Source organism: Heloderma suspectum, chromosome 6 (assembly GCF_057233095.1).
Source record: "Heloderma suspectum isolate Gila_16-S chromosome 6, 16-S_ref, whole genome shotgun sequence".
NCBI lineage: Eukaryota > Metazoa > Chordata > Lepidosauria > Squamata > Helodermatidae > Heloderma > Heloderma suspectum.
In genome coordinates this window covers 124691058-124705120 of record NC_139463.1, presented here as the reverse complement: position 1 = coordinate 124705120, position 14063 = coordinate 124691058, and the positions used below count along the sequence as shown (strand labels likewise).

Sequence of the window (14063 nt, the reverse complement as noted above, 5' to 3'; positions counted from 1 at the left end):
AAAGGGGCCCAATCTGAATCAGTACCACAGTGGGGAGGGTTTTTTAAAAAAGCCGACCCCTAGGACTTGATCTAGATGGGGACCCCCTGCCCCCAGGTGTAATGCCTCTTTTGCCCTTGGGTCACAGTTTGTAACTCACACCACCACCCAGCGTCATTTTCAGCCTACATATATCACACAAATGTCTGTCTCACAGAGGAAAGGACTTACACACTCCTCCTCTTGAATAAGCTGCACAATCTTCTGAAGAATTTCCTCCAAGGTTCTGGGAAGAGAGAGCAAGGGATAGGTCACCTTGAGGACCAACAGCAGCAAGAGAACAACGTAATGGGAACTTAAAATAATGGTAATAATAAATTAAAAGATAAGCCATTTTCTGAATTCTCATATTTTGGGCATGGGGTCTTGGACTGGCCGCGAACAGCTTTACACCTCAGGTGATGCGCTGCTCCAACGAGGAGGGAGACCACCATCTGAGGCTCTATAGGTCCAGGTGGAACCCTGAATGGCCCCCCTGTGTCACCCGGTGCCTTATACTGAGTTCCAGATGCATTTCCATCTGTGAGCTAGACCCAACTCTCACCAAGTTACACTTCCGAGGCTTCTTCGGGGAGGGAAACATTATGATTTGTCCCATATAGGTCTAGAACAGCGGTGTTGAACCTCTTTCAAGCCAAGGGCCAAATTTCATTTTGGAGAAGCTCTCGGGGCCTGCATTCCCATGGTGGGGACAGAAGGCAAAGGGGGCAGAGCCCAAAATGCCAGCATGTTTTAGCTTAAAGTGCTTTCTGTCCATAATTAAGCCTGAGGAGAGGCATTCCAACCTTTAAAGTGGGGGGGAAACTGCACAGAAGCAGGGAAATGTGTCACGTTCTTTCATCCTCTCCCTTTGCAATCAACACACTCCAAGATACCAGGCTCCAGGCTCATTACTTTATTAGCTAACGACCAGGTTCCTTACAAATGCAAGTTCTAGGAAACTCTCAGGCTACAAAGGGAACAGCTACTCCACACAATTACAAATACCAGTAGAGCAGCTGAAATGGAAGTTAGAGAAGTTGCCGGCAGTTTGAACAAGAACTTCCTGGCCAGACTAGCTTAGGGGGGATGCCCCTCCCTTACAGTTGTTCCCGCCTATGTAGGCTATCATGCATAGCCAACCTGGAGGAGCGTCTGAGCTCCGCCGCTAACTTTTCCCGCTTCGCTGACAGACCCTAGCGTCCCTCAAGTCACACCCATCACTCCTCCTCCTCCCCCAAGAACTGGGTTCTCTTGGAGGAGGAGGTGGGGACCCTTCAAGTCGAGCCATCTGTGTGCCAAGGTCTTGCGAAGAAGGCCTTGCCATATCTGAGCTCACTAGGGAGGGAGCCTCCCCCAGTCCTGGCTGTTCCCATTCTGAGTCTGAGCTGCTAACTATCTCCACACACTCAGATTCATTCCTGACAAAATGATCCGTGGTTCGGAAGACGGGTGTGGGGCCAGGAGAAGGGGCGCAGCAACCTAGAGAACACTGGAGGGCCAGATTAGGACCTCAGGCAGGCCGGATTTGGGCCCCGGGCCTAAGGTTTTGCACTCTTGGTCTAGAAGACCAGCCTTCCCCAACCTGGTGCCTTCCAGGTGTTTGGGACTACAACTCCCATCAGCCCCAACCAGCATGGCCAATGATTGGGTATGATGGAGATTGTAGTCCAAAATGTCTGGTGGGCAACAGGCCAGGGAATGGAGGTCTAGGCCTCTACATCACTGCCAACTCTACTGCTTTCTGGGTAAGCCATAAGGCCAATGCACAGGAAGCAGAAGACGTGATTGGTTAATCAGACTGATTGCTCTCTTGGTTCAGCCACTGGCATTCTTGGCCATATGCCATTTCCCAGATTGCAGTGTGGCCCTCTTTATAGTGAAGGCTAGAGGTCTGTCGAGGAAGGCATCAGTCAGGAACAGCAGGATGGCAGCTCTGACATCAGTGGGGCGGTGAATCCACTCTGGGTTTCAGTCAAAACCAGTCAGAACTCCAAAGCTCCAAATCTTGGATAGCTCCTTTAGAGCTTTGACTGGTTCTGACTGAAACCCAGAGTGGATTCACCACCTCACTGACACTGGAGCCGCCAGCCTCTACTGGTTGGGCAGCTAGACAAAAATCCAGATGGTCTCTGAGTGCCTCCAGATGAGGCTTTAATTGTGCAATTGCCCTGCCCCATTTATAACATTTTATGGGGGAGTCCAGACGTCATTGTCTTCCGTTTGTGACATTCCCGTGTTTTCCCATTGCTTCTTTCGTCTTTTTTTCTTACCATGGAAAAACCACTGGGAAGGAAAAGATGGAGCAGTAATTGCGTTTCTGATTGGGAATGGTAGGAATTGCCCACCTGGAAGCACCCTCCCTTAAAGAATTGCAGGAGGACGACTAAATCTAATTCCACCTCATGGCTAAACTACATAGAGCATTTTTACACAAAGCATTTATTGTGTGGCCATCATGCCCTATTCATGGTTGTTTGTAGGGATGGCGGAGAATTCCGCCACGGACTCCAATGAGGCTGGATTCTAAAGAATCCGGCCCCCTGGAGTCCATGGCAGAACAGAACACTTACCTCCGCCTCCCCGCAGAATACTCTTCAGCCGGCTCCTCTGGCTCCGGATTGCCAGCGATACAGCCGCCATGCCGTATCGCTGGCTGAAGGGGACTGACTGTGGACGCAAATGGTGACCCGGACGCTATTTGCATCCGCAGTCAGTCCCCTTCAGCCAGCGATATGGCATGGCGGCCGTATCACTAGCGCTTTGGAGCTGCCTGGCGGCTCCACGGAATCACCATGGAGCAGAGCTGGCCGAAGAGGATTCTGGGTGGAGGAACGGATCGCCTCTCCCCCACAGGCAGTTTCCCCATGGACTGGCAGGTATGGAATCTGCTCATCCCTAGTTGTTTGTAGGTTCTTTAGATGACATCGTGACCCTCCAGTTACACTTCTGTTTTTAAAAAGCAGTTTCCATTTACTTTTTTTAGAGCAGGAGAAATGCGTTATTATTTGTAAAAGTGCAAGAATTTTTTTTTCCACCTGTACATGTGCTATTTCACTATACAACGGTGCCACCTAGAGGTTATGCAATGGAAAAGCAGGAAAGGAAATGCTAGTGTAGTGCTCAGATCCCAATTCTGCAATGAAACCGAATGTAGATACAATGGATTAACAGCCTCATGTAGAAAAGCCCATAATGACATGACGCGCACAGCCTTAGCACTGGATGATTCTAGAACACACAACGCAGGGATGGTGCAAACCAACCGAGATTTGACGTTGAAGTTCTTCCCCAGCCAGAGGTGTTTCAGCGACTTGTTCTTGCTGAGTGCTGGGACAAGGGTTAGCAAGTCTGCATCGAAGCCTAGAGAAAAGGAGAACAGCAGAATAAAGTCGGGAAGGAAATGCCAGGGCAAGACCTGAGCAACGGCTGGGGAAAATGCAGGAACTCACTGTTGTCAGAAAGGTCTAGACTGCTCAAGGCGCTGATTCCAGACAACTGCTCTTGAAGCACCTGGGCCCCCAGGGAGCGCAGCTATGAGTGAAGAACAAAAAAGAAAGACTGAAGGAGTGACTCGGAGGAAATGGGGAAACAGCACCATAAAGTGGATAAGTTACTATATTCAGCAAATACTGAAATGCTTTGAAAGAAACCATGGCAGCTTCCAAGCAAGGCTTTGATTGTGCAATCGCACCGGCACATTCATAGAATTTTACCGGAGGGGTCCAGATAATGTTGCATCTTCCATTTTTAGCCCCGCCCCCCCTGCTGGTTCCATTTTTTTAATCAGAAAAAAAACTGTTAGAGAAGAAAAGATGGTACGAGGGGGGGGGGTTAAAAATGGAAGATGCAACGTTATTGCGTGCTAGGGAGTGGACAGGATGTGGCCTTCCCCTCTCCTTACACTCACCTTCTCATAGAGGAGGGGTCGGGGGCTGTATCATGTGGGGTGCTTCCAGACAGAGGTTCCCTAGAGCTGCTGAGCAAAATGTGTTTTGCAGCTGCACTTTTAATGAGCATCTACACGATGTTGTCATCCTGAAGTTGTTCTCCTGCATTTCCCTTGTGCTTCTTCCATTTCTTTAGAGAGCTAAGAAAATCTTGACTTTTTTTGGAAGGAATAGAAGAGCAGCACAGTTTCCACTGGTGTAGATCGCCACAGCATTGCGTGAAGCTAAAATATGCTGGTACTTTTGGTACTTTTGGGTTTTTGGCCCCACTGGAATGAGGCTCCTGACAGCCTCTGCAAAATTGAATTTGTTTCCTGGGATGAAAACGATTGCATTACTCTTCCATCGTTTTAAACAAGTATTAAAATATCGGTACTGTAGCACTTAAATGAGAAAGTGTTTTGGTGCAAATTTTAAAAACGAGTTTTAAAAAACCCTGCTAAAACTGCATACTTAGGGTGCCTTGTTAGTGTCACATTCACATAGCTAATTTACATCTTCTATTTTGGATGGAATATAGCAGGATGTACACATAGATCCACCAAAATGTGGAAAGTCAGTTGGAATTCCACATGAAGCTGACAGTGTAAGAACCTACATTCTGGAAACATTTCCCTGATAAAGAATAAAAGGCAGGATACATGCTCCTCCTGGACCACTCCAGACACCTACAGAAATATGAGGGGAGGAAAATAGATGGAGACTGCCAGTATGGTGTAGTAGTATGGACTGGGACTGAAGAGCCCGGGTTCAAGAGCCCATTTGGCTATGAAGCTCACTGGTGGCTTTGGGCCAGTCACTGACACTCAGCCTAACCTACCTCACAGGCTTGTTGTGAGGTTAAAATGGAGAGGAGGCCCATATACGTCGCCTTGCAGGATATAAAAAGTGGAATATAAATGTAACAAATACATAAAATGAACAAGGTATCTACACAATAGAAGTACATCATTGACTACCCCATTTACCTCACATCCACTCAAGTCCAAGTGGAGCTCACTGAGGTGAGTGTTGGCCGACAGACCTTGGAAAAGAGACCTGAAGGAAGAACATAAAAACGTATTCTTGTTTTTAAATTGTTTGTTTTTATCCTATAAGCCTCCCTGGTCATTCTTTTGATAAAGGACAGCCTGTAAATATTGAAAATAAAACAAAACACCTCCAATGAGGGCGTGATGTCTCCCCAGGACTTTCCTGGCATTTAAACTTCTATAAGAGACACACCAGATCATCTTCCAAAAGGATCCTGCTCCTATTCTTAAAATAGCCCACATTATGCTCACATTCCTAAAATGGATTCTCTCCTGCTATTCACATACAAAGGGAACATATTTTTCTTCACACACCAACCCCTCAGGAGCAGGCCGAGGGTGGCAAAGCCCACAAATGCAAAACCACCACATGGTTTGAGACCTGTCATGGTGACTCCCCTCGAAGAGTGCTGCTAAAAATGGTAGTTTTCCAAAATGTATACTTTCCCAAGTGTGCTAGTCCACCCAGGGTTCCCAGAGAGCAAGCCTCCATGGCAGTTTGGGCCAGTTCAGGCCACTGTTTCCTTAAGCCCACCCCTAAGTTGCCTTTTTCTCAGTGGATTTTGCTGGAATATCCAGATGCTAGATATGAAATAAAACTATTTTATTCCAGTGCTACTGCAATGGCTACTTAGAACATACAATGGCTGCTGAAACATTCGCTTTATTATGAAGTGCCCTTCGTAACTGCTTCCCTCCATACAACCAGCACAGAATACTTTGGTTCCTATATTATAGCACCATTACTACCTGAGGGAGAGAGCAGGTGATAACGGTCAGGGGAGCAAGGAGTGGATGGATTTGCCATCAGGACACAGGGTGGCAGAGCTGCCAAGGCTCTGTTTTGGGGGTCCATTCTCAGCGCTTTAGGGTGGCATGTTTTAATCTTGGGGCCATCAGTTAGTCTCAAATTACTGTCTTTGAATTTTGGGTTGAAGAGTTTTGCCGTGGTATTATTGTTAAATACTACTTTTTAAGAAGTTCACTCATCATTCCAAAAGTGAAAATATTGCAGGAAAGGCTCTTATTTTGATGTTTCCCCAAATTTTCCATTTGTTCAGTATAAAAACTATACTGAAAATTATCATTCACACACACACACACACACACGCACGCACATGACAAGGCCCAGGAATGTTCACATTGCCCTGGCCTTCACATTTTTAGTTCTGCCCTTTTATGACTGGAACACATCCCTGAGTCCTGCCCAAGTTTCAACTTTTTTTAGCCTTTTAGGGTGCAGTCCTATGGACGTTTGGACAGAAAAAAGTCCTACAGCTCCCAGCAATCCCCAGCCAGCCATGCTGGCTGGGGAATGCCGGGAGTTGTAGGAATTTTTTCTGTCTAAACATCCATAGGACTGCACCCTTACCTTATGTAGGTATTTTAATGTTTTACTGTTTTTAATGTTCTTGGATTTTGTTTTAACTGTGTTCAGGTTTTAGTGCTTTAAATGGTTGTACACTGCCTTGACAGCTTTTTAGCAAATAAGGCAATATATGCATAATCATCATCATATTGTCTTTTTAGAGTCAGGCAGACCTGACCTACCCCATGAGTCTCAGAGCTGCTGGAGACTTGGCAACCCTAGAGAGGGGCTGGTTGACAACTGGGGTTTTAGACACACGTGCATGGTCTTTTGCAGTGTACTCACTCCTCACCTTAACGCCTCCACGGGCATTTTGATTCCGGACAAGTTTACATAGCTGAGGGAGTAGGCACTGCAGAAAAACTGCTTGAGAGAGGGCTGCAGCCCTTTTCCTTTCCTGCAGAAGGAAACAAACAAAAAAATGCCTTTTTCCCCCGGAGCATTGATAAGGGGACCCAGCTGCAGGACCTCTCAGTAGGAGCTGCGGAAGTGGAAAGACGAAAGGAGCCAGTTCCTTACCGGTGGGAGAAGGTGTTTCGTGCGAGGTTGAGGTAGCTAAGCCGTGGGCAACAGCCATGCAACAGCGCCCCGAACAGCTATAGGGACAGACAGACAGATAAGACAGACCCATACCAAGGAGTGAACGTTCACGAAAGCTTAGGCTGTCACCAACTCCCCCACATCGGTCCCGCATAACGCAGTGCACTTCCCACAGCACACCCCACTGCCAAGCGTGCATCTCTCTTAAAATCTTACTGTGTCCACTGCACAGTCTGTGGAAGACAAGTCCAGGTGAATCAGAGCATTTGGCTGGGCCAGGAATGAATAGAAACCCTGTGGGGAAGGAAAGCAGAAGGAAAGGGGTGAACAGAGGATCTGTCTATGGAATGCTGATGACACCAGACCTAGAGAGGAGGGCATCTTAGTTAAAATTCTCTTTCCAGAGGGCCTTGGCATCGCAACCTTGAGTTAGGTCACGCTGTTTACCATCTGCTTGCATGGAACTGTAAACAGTTCAAGTTCATCTCTTCTTCTGAAATGGATTTGCTGAAGTGATCGGAACCATGTAACAAAGCAGCGGACTTGGCCTTAAACTGTATTCTAAAACAACAACTACCACAAGTGTTCACTCAAGTTTTTGGAGGAGCCTTGGGGAAAGCACCTCCATGGGCCCCTCCCACAGTGAGTCTACCTACTCAGCACCACTGTCACCAGCTGCTCTTGCTCCCGCTCCTCTTCCTCGTCATCGCAACCACTTGCTTGCTCAACAGGCAGAGAGGAAGCAGGCCGTGGCATCTCCTGCTCCTCCTTCATTCTCACCACCTCCGCTGTCTGGGCCAGAGCGAGAGGCAGGGGAACAAGCAGGTTGCAAGGGCAAAGAGGAGGAGCAACTTCAGGGGGCTCTTGTCAGTGGGCCCCTGCTGGGGTGAGGGCCCTCAGCAGGTGCCTGAACGTGCCTACCCTTGACACCAACCCCAATAAGGATGATGATTCATTTTAAGACATTGTCAATAAAGGCTTTTATAATTGCAGGACCGTGAATAATGAGATCAAGTCTTGTCAGATGATGTATTTGCAGGGAATTCTAAGATAATAAAAGTGGGGGCGCTGCTGGGGAATTAATCGTCTTAATGTTACTAGAGCCAAGTTGCTTATGGTGAAAATCTAGCATTAGTACTGATGTACAAGAAGTGGTAAAACATTGGTGGCGACAGCCCTGTACTGAGAGCTTATCATGGCGTTTTAAAAAATTGTTAGGTAAGTTTTTATATTGTCTGCTTTCTTTTTTATATTATTGCATTTGTTGTTATAATGTAAATAACATTTATTGTTAGCTGCTTTAGGTTTCCTTTTGGAATGATAGGTGTGGTACAAACATTTAACAGAATGGTTCACACATAACACTAACCCATGGTATGGGTTGCTAACAAACCAAGATTTGTTAACCAACAACCACCCAGAAAGAAAACCCATGGTTTGTTGTTGGGTTGTGAACTCTGGGTTGTTTAAACCATGGGTTGTTGCTGCATGTGAACAGAAATGTGGGTTGTTCGTGGGTTATTTTGCCAGGCTACAGAGGCAGTGGGTAAGAGTGGTAAAACAACAACAACAACAACAACATCTACTCTACATGCCAGTATTACAGCATCACAAAGGCATTTTGGATACAGGGAGGGAGTGGGCAGAGGAGGAGGGAAACAAACAACCCAGGGAGTGAGAAAAGAAACCATGATTTGTTTGATTGTCAGCCAGAAAAGCCCTGGGTAGGGCGACAAAACATGGGTTAAATAAACCATGGGTTAGTGTTATGTGCAAGCCAGGCCAATGGCAGTCTCTGGGTGTGGCCTCTGCTCCTTCCTCTGCAGCAAAGAGGCCTCAGCCACCCACAAGAATCCGATACTAACAGTCCATCCAACTCGGCATTCTCACCAATGGCTGCTGTCTGTCTTTCCCCGACAGGGCTCCTGGGCTTTTTAACAATGGCATGAATGGCCCTGGGTGACTTTGTAAGCTAGGAAAGCTGCCCCTTTGTTAGGGCAGCTTCTCAGCAGGGTGGCAGCCACTCACGTTTGCCTCATCGGTCCCCAGCAGCCCTGGATTCTTGCTCAAGTCAAGATGGCGGAGGGAACTGGTGAAGGCTGGGTTGGCACTGAAGCTCTGGCACAGAATGGCGAGTCCTGAGGAAGGAAAGAGACCCCCCCAAAGGTCATCAGTCATTTATGCAGCCCTTTAAATGTTTGATTGCCTTTTGTTCATTCACAACAAGGGAAAGAGCGCTCATTTTTAGGGTGGCCAGATGTAAAGGATGGCAGGGCTCTAGTTCCATTTTGCAGAGAAGAGAAAGCTCCTTTGGCAGGTGTTCCTTTTCTCCCCCCTGAAGGAATGTGACTTGAGAAGCAGCACATGCCAAAATTCTCTCTTCTTTACAGTTCCTAAAGGCACAGCAGCTTTGTCCTTTATTGCAACCATTTAAGGCTGTGTTTTCCTGTCTTAAGGAAAGTTTCCTGGCAGTTTTCAACAGGGCAGGATATACATACACACAGACATTTTTCAGATTGGTGGTCTGAGGTTGCACAAGGGACCTGCTCAGGTGAGCCCCAAGTGAATCTGGGTATCAGAGTCAGCGTCTTGAAAACCCCAGCTTTCATGTGACAGAAACAAACACACACACACACGTTTCTAGCCCTCATGAGGATAAGTTTCAAAAAGCATGAGCTTTCAGTGAAACTTCAGACTGCAGAGATGACTGTGAGCAGGATGTCACGTGGGTGGGACTCGTAATCAGTGTAGCTCTTTGCCCCTTCCAGTGGCTAGAGCAGCCTTCCCAAACCTCGTGTCCTCCAGATGTGTTGGACCACAACTCCCAGCATGCCCCAGGTTGAGGAAGGCTGGGGCAGAGCAGAGGTGCAGACCTCAGGCCCCGGGGCCCACTTCCTCTGGCCTACCCACTTTCCCCTACCCACAGATTGTATGGTGGTTTCCTGGCTTTTGTGAAGTTTTTTCCCCTATTCTAAAAGGCTGAAATGCCTCTCCTAAGATTTGGTTACTGGCAGTAAGACCTTTAAACTACAATATGCTGAGATGTTTTTGTATTTTTGGCCCCACCCCTTTTGCCTTTGGCTCCACCCACCCCTAGAATGTGGCCCCCAAGAGCTTCTCCAAAATGGAATTTGGCTGTCAGGCTGAAAGAAGTTCAACACCTCATGCTAGTGTGTTAAGAGTATTGGGCTGGGGAGACCCAGGTTCAAATCCCTACTCACCATGAATCTCCAGGTGAACTGGGCCAATCACTCACTCACTCACTCACTCTTTATTTTTCTCTCCCTCTCTCAGCCTAACCTACCTTACAGGGTTGTTGTGAGGATAAAAATGGGGGGCAGGGAATCAAGATCACTGCTTTGAGCTTCTTCAAGGAAGGGAGTATAAAAATATAATAATCAGGGGCCCTTTCTTTTGTGTCTTTAGCCCACTGAACTCACCCAGCTACGTGAACAGTACCTTTCGCAGTGATGCTGGCCTTGGAAAGGCAGAGTTTGCTGAGGCCTTTGGGGAAACACAGCAACTGCTGGCTCAGGGCGCTGAGGCCTGTTGAGGGGGCAGAGAGGCAGTGTGGGGTGAACAGTGAACGACTGAGAGTCTCTTTCCCCCAAAAGGCACCCCTGTTCGAGGATCAGCCAGGCTGAGAAAACCCTCACCTTTGTCCTCCAGCGGGTTGTGGGAGAGTGTGAGAGCGTGGAGAGCCGTGTTCGGGTTCTCTGCCAAGACGCAGGCGAGTTTCAGGGCAAAATCTCTGCACACACACAGATAGGGGAGAGACATGGAGAGAGAAACGGTGAGAGAGCCTCACAGAAGGAAGGTCACTACTGGGAACAAGCAGTTTTACAGGGTGCAGGAAGCGAAATCTTGGCAGGATCAAATCTAGGATAGCATTAGATCAGGGGAGGGGAACCTCCAATCTGCAGACATTTCCCACCTGGCCCATGGAGAATTTGGCTCCCTCCGTCAGGCCCACCCTCTGCCAAAGGTCCACCCAAGAAGTCTACTGGGGGCTTGGGAAGGGAGTAGGAATCCCTGTGTTGTCTCTGCTCATTGGTCACAGTTAACAGGGGGAGTCCTTCCCCACCCTCGCCCCAAGCCCCCTGGTAGCTACCAGAGGTGGTGGTGGTGGTGGGGAATTCTCCTGTTATCTACGGTCAATGATTGGAGATAACAGGGGGAATCTCCCTAAGCATGACACTCACCCCCACCATGCCTTCCCTCATCACTGAAGCAGTCCCGACAGAAGAACGATAGCAGGGCCATCCCACCAACCCAGCTGGAATAATTAATTTTCCCCTCTCTCCCCTCCCCATTCCCTTTTCCTCACATGTCGTGCCTTTTTAGACGGTAAACCTGTAGGCAGGGACTGTCTTGTTCAATTGATTATAAGTAAGCCCTTTGGGAGCCTTTTTGGCTGAGGAGTGGCATAAAAAAACTTCAATAAATAAACAAACAGTGTGACGCCTTCTGGTTGCTAGTGCTAGGAGTGGAGCCATAAGAAGGCAGTGGGGCCATGAGAAAGGCCTCAGAAGCGGAGCAAAGTTGCTGAGCTTCAAAATGGGGTTCAACGCATGAATACGTTTGCTCATGAACGGAAAACGCTCCACAAATCTTGCTCGGGCCAAGCACCAAGCAGAAATGCAAATGTCCAGAGTCAAGCCAAGCCTCACGTTTTTAACCCTGCGTTGTCCAGCACCAGCTCCTCCAGGTGATGGGACTTGCTCACCGTGTGCAGGACCTGTTCAGCTACTTCAGAGCCCTGAGAAGAGAGGAAACACAGGTGGACAGGAGTGAGGAAAGGGCCGGGGTGGGGGCGGCAGGGGCTTCACGTGGGGCAGTGCCGGGGGAAGCGGGAGGACAGGCTCCCAACACCGGCCTGTGTGCAGCAGTTTCCAAGCCCAGCCAGACTCCCAGGGTGGTGGGTTTTGCTTATGTTAAAGCTTTGTGACGGGAGAAGCCGGACCTGATGAAATTCTCAGTTCTCTGGAACCCTGAAAGGTACAAGAGCCCTCACAGGGTCTGGTCTTGGCAGCCCTCAGCAAGAGGCCTTCCTTAGGGTTGGAGAAGTCAGGGTTGCCATCAAAAAGAATGCAATGTATTCCTCTCTCTGTGTGCTTTTCTCCTTCTCTCTCTGTCTTGCTCTTTTTCACTCCTCTCTTTCCTACATTCTCCTTCTCTCTCTCTCTCTCTCTCTCTTTGCTGCTCTCTCCTTCTCTCACATACTTTTTCTTTTCCATACTCCCTTGTTTTTTCCTCTTAAAAGACAGCAACCAGTGCCTGCTCCAGGTTTTTGAGGGTCCTGGGCAAGACACCCTCAGTGAGCCCCAGTGAGTCTACCTTCTCGCTGCCATTGTCAACAGTTGTTCCTGCTCCTCATCCTCTTTCTCGCCATTACTGCCACTCACTTCCTCGACAGGCAGGGAGCCAGGGAGCAAGCAGGCCATGGCCTCTCCTGCTCCTCCTTCTCACCACCACTGTTGTCTGGGCCAGAGCGAGAGGCAGGGGAACCAGCAGGTTGCAACGGGGCAGAGGAGGGGCACGTCCAGGGGACTCGTCAGTGGGCCTCTGTTGGGGTGTGGGCCCTCATCAAGTGCCCGACCAGGCCTACCCTTGGCGTTGCCCCTCACAACAACCTCCCCACACACATACACCCCCAAAAGTTAACAAACGCAGGGCTACTGGTGGAACCCATTTTACTTAGGGGTTCAACTGAGTTGCGGTTCCAACTGACACATTAATGTCATGTCATATCAAGGATCAGGGGCACTGATGAGGTTGTAGGGCAAAATCCTGCTGTTACCTTAGCAGGTGCTGAGGTAGGACTGGGTACCGGCTCTGTCAATGGATAAATGGGACAAGTGGCCAAGGTTACAGCCTGTAGGGCAGTGTTCCCCAACCTGGGGCCCTCCAGATGTATTGGACTACAACTCTCAGAATGACAAGGCTGCATATTGTCACCCTGCTTATTTAACTTATATGCAGAGTACATCATGAGAAATGCCGGGTTGGATGAATCACAGGTCGGAATTAAGATTGCTGGGAGAATGATCAACAACCTCCGATATGCAGACGATACCACCCTAATGGCAGAAAGCAAAGAGGATCTCAAGAGCCTCTTGTTGAGGGTGAAAGAGGAGAGTGCAAAAGCTGGTTTGAAATTCAACATTAAAAAAACTAAGATCATGGCATCTGGCCCCATCACTTCCTGGCATATAGAAGGGGAAGAAATGGAAGCAGTGACAGATTTTACTTTCTTGGGCTCCAAGATCACCGCAGATGGTGACTGTAGCCATGAAATTAAAAGACGTTTGCTCCTTGGGAGGAAAGCTATGGCCAACCTAGACAGCATAGTAAGAAGCAGAGACATCACCTTGCCGACAAAGGTCCGTCTAATCAAAGCTATGGTTTTCCCAGTAGTAACGTATGGCTGTGAGAGCTGGACTATAAGGAAGGCTGAGCGCCGAAGAATTGATGCTTTCGAACTGTGGTGCTGGAGAAGACTCTTACGAGTCCCCTGGACTGCAAGGAGGTCAAATCAGTCCATCCTAAAGGAAATCAACCCTGAGTGCTCATTGGAAGGACAGATCCTGAAACTGAAGCTCCAATATTTTGGCCACCCAATGCGAAGAGAAAACTCCCTGGAAAAGACCCTGATGCTGGGAAAGACTGAAGGCAAAAGGAGAAGGGGATGGCAGAGGATGAGATGGCTAGATAGCATCACGGATGCAATGAATATGAACTTGAGCACGCTCTGGGAGACAGCGCAGGACAGGAAGGCCTGGCGTGCTATGGTCCATGGGGTCACGAAGAGTCGGACACGACTGAACGGCTGAACAACAACAACAACATCTGGAGGGCCCCAGGTTGGGGAAGGTTGCAGGAGGGAACACAGGGGCACAACTTGCGGGCACCTACCAGCCGCAAGTCTTTGCAGTAAAGCTTGGTGAACCACTGGTTGTAAGCCAATGCAGCTACGATGAGAGCCAGGTCCCTGGGACGGGGAAAAGAAAGGCAAAGAGCAAAGATGGCTTAGAAGACAGAGGGCATTACAACCATTCATCATCACAAGGCACTCAACTTACCCTAAAATCCCAGGAATTCAGATTAATGGGAAGGATGGTGGGGCAAAATCGGGGAGGGGAAACAGGAGGCGGG

General features: G+C 48.6%; 1 protein-coding gene across 2 annotated transcripts in view; it reads right to left on the bottom strand.

The window, feature by feature from the left end:
• Positions 1–14063, bottom strand: part of CARMIL3 (capping protein regulator and myosin 1 linker 3) — a 72912-nt gene that overhangs the window by 22370 nt on the left and 36479 nt on the right. For both annotated transcript variants that reach the window (XM_084806515.1, XM_084806516.1), the window contains exons 9-20: positions 13824–13899; positions 11579–11667; positions 10565–10659; positions 10368–10454; positions 8937–9046; positions 7125–7202; positions 6888–6964; positions 6661–6765; positions 4937–5006; positions 3471–3552; positions 3285–3381; positions 211–265 (exon numbers count right to left, since the gene is read on the bottom strand). In XM_084806515.1, the coding sequence (XP_084662641.1) occupies positions 211–265; positions 3285–3381; positions 3471–3552; positions 4937–5006; positions 6661–6765; positions 6888–6964; positions 7125–7202; positions 8937–9046; positions 10368–10454; positions 10565–10659; positions 11579–11667; positions 13824–13899 (1021 nt within the window). The remainder of the gene's footprint in view (positions 1–210; positions 266–3284; positions 3382–3470; positions 3553–4936; positions 5007–6660; positions 6766–6887; positions 6965–7124; positions 7203–8936; positions 9047–10367; positions 10455–10564; positions 10660–11578; positions 11668–13823; positions 13900–14063) is intronic.